This window comes from Suricata suricatta, chromosome 9 (genome assembly GCF_006229205.1).
Source record: "Suricata suricatta isolate VVHF042 chromosome 9, meerkat_22Aug2017_6uvM2_HiC, whole genome shotgun sequence".
NCBI classification, from domain to species: domain Eukaryota; kingdom Metazoa; phylum Chordata; class Mammalia; order Carnivora; family Herpestidae; genus Suricata; species Suricata suricatta.
In genome coordinates, this window is record NC_043708.1 from 92,218,259 (window position 1) to 92,231,714 (window position 13,456).

The 13,456-nt window shown below is 35.1% G+C and overlaps 1 protein-coding gene across 1 annotated transcript in view; it reads right to left on the reverse strand.

The window, feature by feature from the left end:
- The window catches only part of WDR72 (WD repeat domain 72), a 207,942-nt gene that overhangs the window by 86,887 nt on the left and 107,599 nt on the right, over nt 1-13,456 (reverse strand). Inside the window, exon 17 of the mRNA XM_029952820.1 lies at nt 1,286-2,112. Within this exon, the coding sequence (XP_029808680.1) occupies nt 1,286-2,112 (827 nt within the window). The remainder of the gene's footprint in view (nt 1-1,285; nt 2,113-13,456) is intronic.

The window sequence follows — 13,456 nt, forward strand, 5'->3', positions numbered from 1 at the left end:
TAGAACAGGAAACGGGAAATTCTGTAGAATAGAAGCATTATAATGGAAGGAAGCATAATACTGAATCCTACATAATCCACATAGACTTGCTACCAAACTTGCTAGTACAGATCCGTGTTGCACTGAGCTCCTGTCACAGAACAGAAATGTCAAGGACCGTTTACTACCATGTAGTGGGCACTTCAAACAATGTCTCCTCTGTAAAGACTTTCTTTCCATCTCACACTAATTATTCTTTTTACTCTAACCACCAAAATACTTATCTATACTCCAAATATGTTTCCTCATTCCTTTACCCTACTTCAGTGTTTTCTATTTATTTCATGTGTATTATTTTATCATTTGAGTTAGTTCCTCCCCAAATGAGAAATGTATTTATATTTCCTCTGTAGGCTAGTGTAGTGCTAAGGACATATTCAATAAGAACCTGAATTCAATCCTCTAGCATCGGACAATGAAGAACTATACTGGATTTTAGCAGTGGAAGAAGGTAAACACACAGAGTTAAGTTTAGTAATTGCTCTGGCTCTGGGATTAAAATGGTGCTCAGCTTTGAATCTGCCTCTAAGGAGCTGAATGTATCTCGAAGTTAAATTCTCAATAAAGACTCAATACCCTCATCTTTGCAAGGAGCAAATTAATAATACCTATATGCCAGCTTTGCATATTAAATGAAATCCTGTAAATACTTACATGGTGACTAATAGATATTAAACAATAGCTATTTTTACTAAACTGTACTTTTTGTAAATGAATTACGGATAGCTTCCTCAAGTTTAATACGCTGAAGTATAAATTAAATGGTGGGATTTGAGGTATGAAATTTTAAAACTTTTCCCAATGATATATGAAATACATTATCATTGGCATTTACTTAAATGTTCTTTATTCATAATTAATTCACAGCAAGTAAAATGGATTTCGAGGTGTGTATGAATCAGTCTATCTATCATCCATCTATCTATCTACCTATTATTTCACTAAGCATCCAGCACTATGATTTTCCTGGCACATATTATGAGAGCAATAGATATTGGTTGAGTGAATAAATCTTAAAATACATATATTGCCCAGATTATCATCTAATCTCAATCATTAATAGAAAGGTTTTTATTAAATGTTTTTGGCTAAAGGAGTTGCTCCATATTTACTCTTCATCTGAAAGAAGGACAAAAGGAGGAAGGAAAGGAGGGCAGGAAGTTAGAAAGCTGAATGAATACAGCAAATAATGATAATTTTTTAATGTCCCCAATAACAATAGTCAAAATCTTTATGCATGTCTTACCTGTCAATTCCACGTGTCAACTCTAAAGGTGTGTTAACTAACTTATTAACTGCAAATAGTCTGCTCAATAAATAGATTATTGTGTTTAGGGTATTTGACTCTTGCAGTGAATCACAATTATGTTTCAGTCCTCTTGGCATCACAACCTGATCTGGAAGAGTGGACATGTATTTATTTGACAAGTCCAAAACTTTTTTGGAAAATAAATTTACTTTTGAATAGTCTTTTATCATTTCGGCATTGCATAAATCCCAACCCGGCAGCATCAATGAGAAGTGATCTTCATTTGAGACAAGTCCTAAAGAAACAGAACCCTGAAGCTTTAAAATATCAAGATGCTTAATGCACACGTTATCGAATTCTTTATCTACTCCCCACGGCAAAAAGCAAGAGAGGAACAATTTAGCTGTGTCTATTGTGATGTTGGCATCCACTTTTCTCGATGGCTTAGGGTGCATCTTTTTGGAGTTCTTTATTTTCTTCTGCTTTTTAATGCCATCATTTTCTTCTAAGGATTTGACAGTATTATCTCCCTGGGCTGAGTTCTCACTAAGAGGCTTCGCTTGTGCCTCTGCTGAGAGAGAACCACAGGCAGTTTTATTTCTTTTCAGTGTCAGGGTTTTCTTCTCTACTGTGCTTTTGGCTCTTCTCAGGATCTCACTACCGTAGAATGAATTGGAAGGGTCAACGTCACAGATTGGAGTTGACAGCAAAAGTTCAACAAGGTTTTCCAGATCAAATAGAAGGATATGAAAGCCAATGTTACTCCATTTTGTCTTCACAGGCAAGACATTAAAAGGTCTTGAGAAAGGCTTGACATCAGCAACCTAAAGGAGATTTAAAATATATATATATATGTCAAAGTTCTTATTTATAAATGATTTTATTAAAGTTTCCATGATTTTAAAATGGCATAATATGAAAGCATTAAGTAGTCGTACAACTAAAGCAAGTCATTTGAATTTTTTGTCCTAGCTGTCAACATTCCCCTCTAAATTAAACATTCTATATTCCAGTATTTCTTTAAAACTTTTTTTCTTCCTAAAACTTTTATTTTTTCCTCTTAAAGGATGTGAATTAGGCCTATGGAATAAGACAGCATCAGACTTATGCCCTCTAATATATGATTTCACATTTTCCTATCAGCATAGCCATGAACATATGACAGGGAAAAATGGGTTAGAAAATTAAGGAGAAGAATAGAACATTTGCAAGAATTTAGGAAGTCTTGATAAGAATTATATCTCCAAATCTGTTTAAAATTTTAAGTATTTGGAAGTAGCCTAAATGTTAACCAGTATCATATAGCTGCTTTTTTGTAAGCTTTGCCTTATCTATTTGCATTTATTCTTTCTCTGCCTAAAATGATTTTGCCCAAAGTATTGGCAGTGTGGGCTCTCATACTTCAGTTACATGTCTGCTCCTTGGGAGGCCTTCCTTGAGTGCCCTCCCCTCTCACACCAACCCTTACTCTCCATTCTCTTCCTTGCTTTTTTCTTCCAAGCACCTATGGTTACCTTATATCACATGAAATACTTGTTTACTGTATAGTTTCCCCAGTAGCATTCAAACTCCACCTTTGCAGGACTTCTGTACACTGTTTTGACCCCAAGGACTCAATCAGTATTTGTTGAATGAATGATTAACATATGTATGCAATGGAATACCATTAAAATATTTTAAATGTTTTTAAAATTTTTATTGTAAAGAGAGAGAGAACAAATGGGGAGAGGGGCAGAAAGGGGGAGAGAGAGAGAAAGAGAGGGAGAGAGAGAGAATGAATATCAAGTAGGCTTTGCACTGAGCAGGGAGATCATGACCTGAACAGAAATCACGAATTGGATGCTTACTGACTGTGCTACCCAGGCGCGTCCCCATTAAAATATTTTTAAATGATGCTGTAAAACTGTATTTATTGGGGAAAAATGTGCTATATGCTCTGTTAAGCAGAAAACCAATCCTCTTTTTGTAAAAGTACGTGTGTGAATATATAGATCATTTTACATATTGATATAAATATATATATAAGTATATGTATATATACACATGTTTAATATATAAATAAATATATGTATACCTTATATAGTTAATATACAGTCAGCATAAATACATATAATATACAGTCACACAACACTATATATATATAATATATACATATGATATATAATATATGCATATTATATGTAGTCATAAAAGGCATGCACCAAAATTAACAACAGTTAATTGGAAAGACAGGTTTGAAAGGGGCTTTCTACCTTAGAGTTTTTTGTTTGGTTGGTTTGGTTTTTTGAAATTTTTTGCAGATATATCTTTAATTTATGACATTAAAAAGAAAGTTGAGGGGCGCCTGGGTGGGTCAGTCGGTTGAGCATTTGACTTTGGCTCAGGTCATGATCTCATGGTTCGTGGGTTCGAGCCCCGCATCGGGCTTTGTGCTGACAGCTCGGAGCCTGGAGCCTTCTTCTGATTCTGTGTCTCCCTCTTTCTCTGCCCCTCCCTGGCTTGTTCTCTCTCTCTCTCTCTCTCTCAAAAATAAAACTAAGTATTAAAAAAAATTTTTTAAAGAAAGTTAAAAAAACCAACCATTAAAACAATTTAAAGGTAAAAAAACAAAATGGAGCAAATAAAAAATGTATTTCCATTAATAAGTATAAATATTAGTATAATTATTAATAAAAGATTTTTGCTAATCAAAAAAATAGTACCATACAGTTTGAAAAATGAACAAGTAACATCAACAGCAATTCATGAGAATAACATCCAAATTAAAATATGAAAAGAAAAAATAAAACATTTACCACCAGTAGTAACCAAAAAGTGAAACTAAGATCATAATACTATTCATTACCTACTAATATGGCAAAGAAGGCTTCTTACATTATTATTATTATATAATGTTTAATACACACAAAATAACATGTAAGTCATAAATTTAGTTCTTTTAGGACCTGTCATCAATGTTGTATACAAAGAAACATGGAAACAACTATATACCATCATTATTCATAATTGCCCCAGACTGGAAGCGACCTAAATGCCCACAGACAACGGAATGGACAAAGACATTGTGATGTATCTATGCAATGGGAAAATAAACAATAGTGCAAATGAAAGAACTGTAGACAATAGTGCAAGTGAAGAATGTGTGATTCTACCAGCATAATGTTGACCAAAGAAGCCAAACACAAAATAAGTAACCATTTAACTTTATTCATGTTAAGTTAAAAGAGAACAGAGGCAGGGGCACGTGGGTGCCTCAGTCAGTTCAACAGCCCACTTTTGATTTTGGCTCACATCATGATCTCAAGATTGGTCATGAGATGGAGCACCAAGGTGGGCTCCACGCTGGGCATAGAACCTACTTTCTTTCCCTGTCCCATTGCCCCTCCCCTGCTCTCTCTCAGTAAGCAAACAAACAAAAAATAGAGGCAAAAAACCCAGCAAGGCTTAAGGATGTATAGTAAATCCGTAAGAATAGTAGTTACCTTTTGAGGATAGGGAGGAAATAGTTTCTACAGTGCTGAATATTTTATTATTTAATCTATGTAATGATTATGCAGGTGTCTGCTTTGAGATAACTCAATGCAATACATTTTTGTCCTGTGTTATTTTTTCGATACTTTATACATTTCATAATTAATAATGCTAAAGAAATGTTAAAGGAATATTAACAAAGTGTATGTATGTATTTCCAACTGACTTATTTAATTTTTTTGGTTTTTTATTTTCATATAAATGTTAATACATTTTCCAGTCTGTTTTATTATGCTGAAATTTATATTTCTGGGATTTGATGATTACAGATATAGTTCTTTCATTTTCACTGCTGTAAAATATTATGCTATTAGATAATACAGTTTATATATCTATTGTTTTTGATTGTCCTTTTAAATTATTTACTATTGCAAAAAGAAAAAAAGCTACAGTGAATATTCTTCTGGTAAAGACTTCTGGTTCACATCTGCAAAAGTTTCTAGAGTGACCATGATATTTCATAAGACACACCCTTCTTTAACTATGAGATTATCCCAGATGTTCTTCCAAGTGACTTATAGCAATCTGTAAATCTCAGTAGCATTGTATGATGAGTTTCCATATACCACATCGTCATTAATACAGGATCTTATTTTTGCCAATATAGGGGATATAAGTTGGTATCCCTTCTAGTTTTAATTTTCATTTCTTCCATTATTACCAGTAACTGAGTATCAAGGCAATATTTCTTTGGCCTTTTTGTGTTTGTTCTATAAAGTACCTACCTATGGCTTTTATAAACCTTCTATTTATGGTTTTCTTATTGATTTTATGGTGATATGTTTATCCCAGAAGTTATCTTTTGTTGGTTATGTGATCCACTATCTTCTATCTGTGGCTTGTCTCTCCATTGCTTTTACAAGACCAGTGCTCTAACCCCTGAGCTATGGAGCCTCTCCATTGCTTTTAAAAAGTGTTTTCTAACAAACATTCAGTTCCTTTTTAATTACTCTCAAACTTAGGAAGACACAAAAATTATACTTTCTGTACCTTCTTTACGAACAAAAGTGAAAACTTTCCCTATTCAGAGGAAATAGAAATGTTCACCTATACTTTCCCCAAAATTTAAAGTTTCACACACTTTTGATTCTTTAATACTTTTCTTTTTCATTTTTGGGTTTGGTTTACACTAGAAAATTCTTTTCATATTTTTTATCTTGATATCCATTATTCCAATATCATTTTGAATCTGTCCTTTTTCTCACTAATCTGCTGTCTGGGACTTTAACCAATTTACCTAGGATTCAGGATATGCCATAGTATAAGAGCTTTACATAAAGACTTCAGATCTGGTGGATAGGTTCTCCTATCTTGTTCTTCCTATGATCTTTTATTCTTTCATATAAATTTGAGGATGTTTGTCAAGTTCCAGATTGCATCTCATGCTTACTTAGACCATGCTTAATTTCTTTTGCTGGTTTAATGATTGTTCAGAGGGATATTTTTATTATTTGCTTATCAATTTTTTTAAATTTCTATAGCTATGCATCTGTTTTCATTTTTGATATTAGTGTTTTTGCTTTTGTTTTGTTTTTTTTTTTTTCATGCCAGAAGTTTGTCAATTTTGATATTCTTTTCAAAGAATCAAATTTTGACTTTGGAGATCATCTCAATGGAATGTTTTTCTTGGAAGATTGTTTCATTGAGTGACCTATTTTAATTTCACTTATTTTCTCACAGCATTTTTGAAGGCATTATTCTGTAGTCTTCGGGTTTCCTTTGATGCAGTTGAGATGTCAGCTGGTAGTCTGTCACTCCATCTGTCTTTTCTTTCTGCTGCTTCTTAGATCTTTTGTCTTTAATATTCTGCATAGAATCACGGAATCACTAGAATTCTTTTTAGGTGGGGATGTTTTGCCCCAATCCTACATCGTATTTGACTATTCCTATCTTTAATTTTGTTAAGTTCTCAGACTTACCTTATTGAATATTTTCTCTCCTCATCTCATTAACTTTGTATAGGACTTTGATGAGCTAGCTGTTTGTCAGACCCTCTGTCCTTTTTCATGTTTTTTTTAATCTCTTTGTCTTTCTGTGCCACATGCTGAGCATCACTTCAGAATTCTCTTTTAGCTGGCCAATTTTCTTCTTACCTGCCTCTGCTAGCACATTTAGCTTCCCCATTGAGTTTTTAATTTCACTTTTTGTGTTTTTAATCTCTATAATTTCTATTTAGTCCCTTTAAAAACACACTTTTACAGTTATTTCTTACATTTTTAAGCCTTTCTTTTATTTATTTTTTAAATGTTTATTACTTTATTTATTCTGAGAAAGAGAGAGAGCAAGCAGGGAAGGGGCAGAGAGAGAGGAAGAGAATCCCAAGCAGGGAGTCTGATGTGGGACTCAAACCCACTGAGCCAAAACCAAGTGTCAGACCCTTACCCAACTGAGCCACCTAGAACCCCCTCTTTTATTTTTTTTAAAGGTACTTATTTTAGTATGGTGTATCTGTAATTCCGATTTTTAAAATCATTGTGAGTATGACTCTGTTTTTGGTTTTGCTGATGCTTTTCTGTTTCCTTAGGTTTTGTAATTGTGTGTGTGCATGTGTGTGTGTGCATGTGTGAAACGTGGATCAGTGAGAATCCTTTGAGTTATGGGTTGAAAATGCATTCCTCTAAAGAGAATTTATTTGTGACTGTCAGGTACCCAGGGAGTACAAATGGGCCCACTGATAGATAAGAATTGGGTTTGTAAATAGTGTCAAAAATTAAAATTCAAAAGCTCCCCCTTATCCATCAGATATGTTCCAAGGACTCCTAGTAGTAGATGCCTGAAACCTCACTGCACTGAACCCTATGTGTTTCCCTATGCATATATACCTATGATAAAGTTTAATCTGTACATTAGGCACAGGAAGAGGTTAATGGTAATAACTCATAATAAAATAGAACATTAGAAGAAAATACTGTACTAAAAGTTATGTGAATGTGGTCTTGCTCTGCGAATCTCTTATTGTAAGGTACTCACCCTAGTTCTTGTGATAACGTGATATGATAAAATGCCGAGAGAGGAAGTAAAGTGAGGCAAATGACGTAGGCACAGTGGCATAGTTTAAAGTTAACACTGACCTTCTGATAATATGTCAGGAGGAGCATCATCTGCTTCCGAGCCATGGTAACTGAAACCACAGATAGGGGAGGAGCTACTATATTTAGTGTCCATAAGCGAGAAAATGGGCACTCTATTACATTTTACAATGGGTGTAAATTGGTACTTCATTTATGAACGGCAATTGGCAAAATGTATCAACAACCTTAAAATATATATACAATTTGGGGGGCACCTGGGTGGCTGAGTTGGTTAAAGATCTGACTTAATTTTGGCTCATGATCTCATGGTTCATGAGATCTAGCCCTGTGTGCAGCTCTGTGCTGACAGCATGGAGCTTGCTTGGGATTCTCTCTCACCCTCTCTCTCTGCCCCTCCCCTGCTCTTGTGTGTGCGTGCATGCATGATCTCTCTATCTCAAAATAAACTTCTAAAAAATATATTATATACTACTGGATATAGACATTCTTTTAAAAAAGATTGATCCTAGGGTAAAATTACAAAAATGCACAAAATTATATGAGAAAGAATATTCACTGTAGAATTTTCCACATCAATAAGCTGAAAATAAATATCCCATAGTATAGATTTGGCTAAATATATTATGATATATGCACACATTAAAATACTAAGTAGCCATTAAAAATAGGGTTTTTTTTGTAAAATATATAATACAATGGCAAGAAATTCACATATATTTTCTATGGAAAATACATAGATTTAAAAAGCAAAATTCCATTTTTTTATTAAATTGCAGCGATTTCTCAGCATCTCCTTTTAATCATATCTATTTTCTTAAAGATTTTCTTTTTAAGTAATCTCTATACCTACCTGAGGCTTGAACTCACAACCTTGAGATTAAGAATTATATGCTCTACCGTCTGTGCTAGCCAGGTGCCCTTTGATTATATCAAGTTTTAAAATTTCTACAAAAACCTGATTTTTATCATACTAAACAAAATTATATTTAAAAAGTAATAAGTCTATCTACATGTTTTTAACATTGTGCTTTTTAAATCTAGGTATTTAAAAGCATAAGGAGATTTGCTAGATAAATAATCAAAGGTTAATATTTTAGGTATAAAACAACTCACAAAAACTGTTAGAAAAATACTAATATCTCAAGAAATAAAATGAGCAAAAGAAACAAAAATATCATAGCGGGGGATAGTATTTAAGCCATTTGTCTCAATAAAAAGGAAACAAGTATAAAGTTTTACATATTATACTGGTTTTGAGCCCTTAAGTTTGCTAAAATTTTCTCAAACATGTAACAAACCCAATGTAGAGTATCTCATGCTGTTTGGTGTTCATTTTTGGACTCTGATGACATCTACATGGCCTATTCTTTTTCAAAAACATGATGGCATGTAGCAAGAGTCTGAAAAATATTCAGTATCATTTTTTCTAATTGAGGTACACATGTTCTTGAAGGCTACCATTCCCAGGTCCATGCTTTGGGTTTATTTCTGTTTCCATTCATTCAGCAGACATTCAAGAGGTTCTTGCTGGGTGCCTACTGAGTAGAACCTGGTATGAGTAGCTGTCCACAGAATACAGAACAAGACTCAGCATCTGCATAGTGCAGCTCCCACTATTTACACTCAGAGGGGACAGGGGTGGGTCCCAAGTAAGAACAACATAACTAGGATAAGGGAAGAGGAACGACAAATGTAGGAAGCTAAGAAGGTCTGGAGCAGGTATCTCACATCTGGCCTTGATGACACATGGAGTCTAAGCAGACGTGACAATAGACGGCAATCTGAAAGATTCAGGAGAAATGAACTAAAGAAAAATGCATGACCAGGTACTCCAGGCAAAGAGGAAAACATGAGAAGACCCTTGGGGTGACGGCTGGAGGAAGGGTGAGGGTGTATGTAGAGGACATCTACTGTAACAGCTTTAGTTTAGCTGGAGAGCAGAATATTGGAGGAGAGGATAAGACAGACAGGACAGGAGCCAGATTACATTAAAGCCTTGCAAACTCTGTTGAGTCTCAAATTTATTCTAATTGCGCTTATGACCCTCAAAGGGGTGTTTAAGCGAGGCAGTCACCTCTTAACAAACTGTGGCTATGATAACTTCTGAATTACGGGTTAATCAAGCAAGCACAAGACAGAGGGCCACACTCTTATGCACCTCCACTTCCCCAAAGCTATAGTCTCTGGCCAGTGTCTAGACTCCTCAATTACTGGAACAATCAAAATCATAGCCATAATTCCAGCAATATGACACGTTCCCCAGTCTGGTCTTGTCCTTGTATTTTGTGACCCATACAGCCAAAATAGACTGATTGTCCTCCTGTAAAGAAAGATCCTACATTTCTATACCTAAATATGATCACCTTAAATCTCAGAAGCAACTAGACACTTTAGAATATTTTCAAATCATAAACATTACTCCAAGTTTTTTTCAACATACAACAAAGTTGGTTTTCATTTGGAAACAAGTCCACTTAGATTATAAGTATAAACCGTTGTTATATTTTAATGCCCTAAAATGACCGAATATGATAATTCTAGACTGAGATCATTGTTTAAAAATTTTTAAATCTTGGAGCACCTGGGTGGCTCAGTCGCTTAGTGTCCAACTCCTGATTTCCGCTCAGGTCATGATCTCATCCTTCATGAGTTCAAGTCCCACATCTGGCTCTGCACTGTCAGTGCTTCTGATTCTCTCTCTCCCTCTCTGCCCCTCGCCTGCTCATGTTCTACCTCACTCTCTCAAAATAAATAAATACAACTTTAAAAAATAAGCTAAAAAATTAAAACTCTTAAGAAATAGGATATTTTTAAAGTCATGTCACCAGGGGCGCCTGGGTGGTTCAGTCGGTTAAGTGTCCGGCTTCGGCTCAGGTCATTATCTCATGGTTCGTGGGTTCGAGCCCCATGTCAGGCTCTGTGCTGACAGCTCAGAGCCTGGAGCCTGCTTCGGACTCTGTATCTCCCTCTGTCTCTGACCCTCCCCTGCTCGAGCTGCCTCTCTCTGTCTCTCAAAAATAAATTAAAAAAGCATAAAAAAAAAAATAAAGTCATGACACCAAAGGACTTTAAAAACAATATTTCATCATTTTGAACCTAAATAATATGGAATGACAACAAATGCCAATAATAGTAATTCTTGTTTTCACATTAATAGATTGGACATGCACAATTTTTAGTAATGTTTAGCAAAGGCTATGATGTTAACCTTATTTATATTCATGTTTATGTGGTAGTATACATTATATATTCCACAAATGAAAATTCTATTCAAAGTAGCATACTAAATCATGACTGAATATTGTGCAAAAATATAAATATAATGATGTTACTTTTAGAATGATGAAGTCTATGTAAACCACCGTTTTAACAGCACTGTTTTAGAAACATTCATCAGTCTGATTACAATTAAAAAGTCTAAAGCAAGTAACTACATACGAAAACTACTATTCCATTCAGTCTATGGCACTGCAAAAACTGTAAGGGCTAAATACAAATTTTAAGTTACTAGTTGAGGTGCAGTTTATAGAATGCTCTGTGATTGTCTCACAGATAATTTCCCAAAATGTGCTGTCCAGCCTTTGCACACATAGAGAAGGTACTAGTATTTTCACAAACTTCCCATGGCTTTTAGTTCCACTGTCTGAAGTTCCAGGTTGAAGCAGGACAGGACATGTTGTTAACAATCAGGAAGGCAAGAGGGTAGCACTAAGGAAAAATGGCCCATTCCAACCTCTGAACTTTGTGAGCCAGGGAGTAAAATGGTATAGATATATCTACATGTGAATGCTCTAAACAGCAGGTGGGAAGTGGGAAGAGGCACACAGAGCCCAGCTCTTTGTCTGAGTACACAGACTTTGGGAGAAGCTACTGAGTCAGAAAGTCTACAAGTAGAATCCCAGATGGCCAGCGAACACAAATTATTCTTCCACCACCCGCAAGAACCCGGATAAATGACAAGTAAAAGTAAGGTCAATAACACAAAATTCAAACTCTCAACAATCCAATATACACATAAAAGAAGAAGCAAAAAGACCCACAAGCTTAGAAAAAAAGGTAATAGATGTGAAGGTAGAAGTCTAACATCTTTATTTTTTAAAGTGCACTCATTTATTTATTTTTTCCTATGTCCTGCTGTGTTCAGCTTGTGCCTCTTCTTTTTCTGATTCAGAAAGACAAAATGGTTAAACAAGACCGGTTTTACCCCCTGCCTTTAAAGGTGGAAATGCACTGCCTGACAACATGTTATGATAAAACTTCTCTCTGAAAATGTATTGGATCCCCCACTGAGTTTGTTGTGAAAGAATCTGACCTGCCCAACCTACCAAAACCACAAAATAAGTTTCGCAAACCTGATGCTTAAAACTACCTTCATCTTCTCACTTTTGTGACTTTGTGCAGTAATAATTAATAGAAATATTTAAATATTATGTGAAAAAACACATAGGTGGTAGCTGCAAAAATATTCTTAGAATTTGGTTGTGTTAGAGCAGGAAGAATTTGGAAATTATCTGATCTTAATCAAAGAGAATATGAGGAATAGAGAAGTGAAGTGAGTTGCTCAGTTAGCCATTTGGTAAATAGCCAAGTCAGCGTTTCCCTGAACATTTTTCTTCTGACTATTCTTCAGATGACATTGTATGACTGAAATTTCACCCAGAATAGAATAATATTTCTTATTATTATTTCTTAAATGTACAAAGGAGGCTCATTAGCTAAGTGTTCATTGTATGAAACACCATATTCATTGAGATGTATAAAAATCAAAAAGCCATCAATGTATAAAAACATTCCCTGATGCACTGATCACTTATAAAAGCAGGACTCAAACATCGCGCACCTTCTAACAAAAAGTCCCACCTGCACCCATCAGTCAGGATCTCTCTGAGTATAAAATGATGCTATCCAATCAAAGTAGATAGCAAATTCTGTTAAAAATAAAAATAAATGATGGGGGCACCAGGGTGGCTCAGTCAGTTAAGCGTCTGACTTTGGCTCAGGTCATGATCTCACCATACCTGGGTTAGAGCCCCACGTTGGGCTCCATGCTGACAGCTCAGAGTCTGGAGCCTGCTTCAGATTCTGGGTCTCCCTCTCTCTAACCCTCCTCTGCCCGTGCTCTGTCTCTCTCTGTCTGTCTGTCTCTCTCTCTCTCAAAGATAAATAAACATTTAAGAAATTAAACAGTAAATAAATAAATAAAAATGAAGGTTACACTGCATGCAGACAAAGAGGCCAGGACTATCTGTATCCCACCCAATGCCACTGACAAACAAGGTCCAGCAGAAGAGACTGGTTAACAATTGAAGAAGAGAAAATTAATTCAGATGCTTCAAATGACAAATCTTTTAATACAAAGGATATAAGAGAAGCCTGCGGGAAACTTATCTTTTCAACACTTTTTATAAAATAACTAAATTGTGAAATACAAAAATAAAGTAAAAGGTGATGTACTGTGTGCCATACAATTAAATTAGAAAAAAATTACACAAGACAAACCACACAATTCATTCTACAGTCATTTAAAGAATTAGTGTGTGGGGCACCTCAGTGGCTCACTCAGTTAAGTGTCCAACTCTTTCAGCTCAGGTCATGATCTCACAGG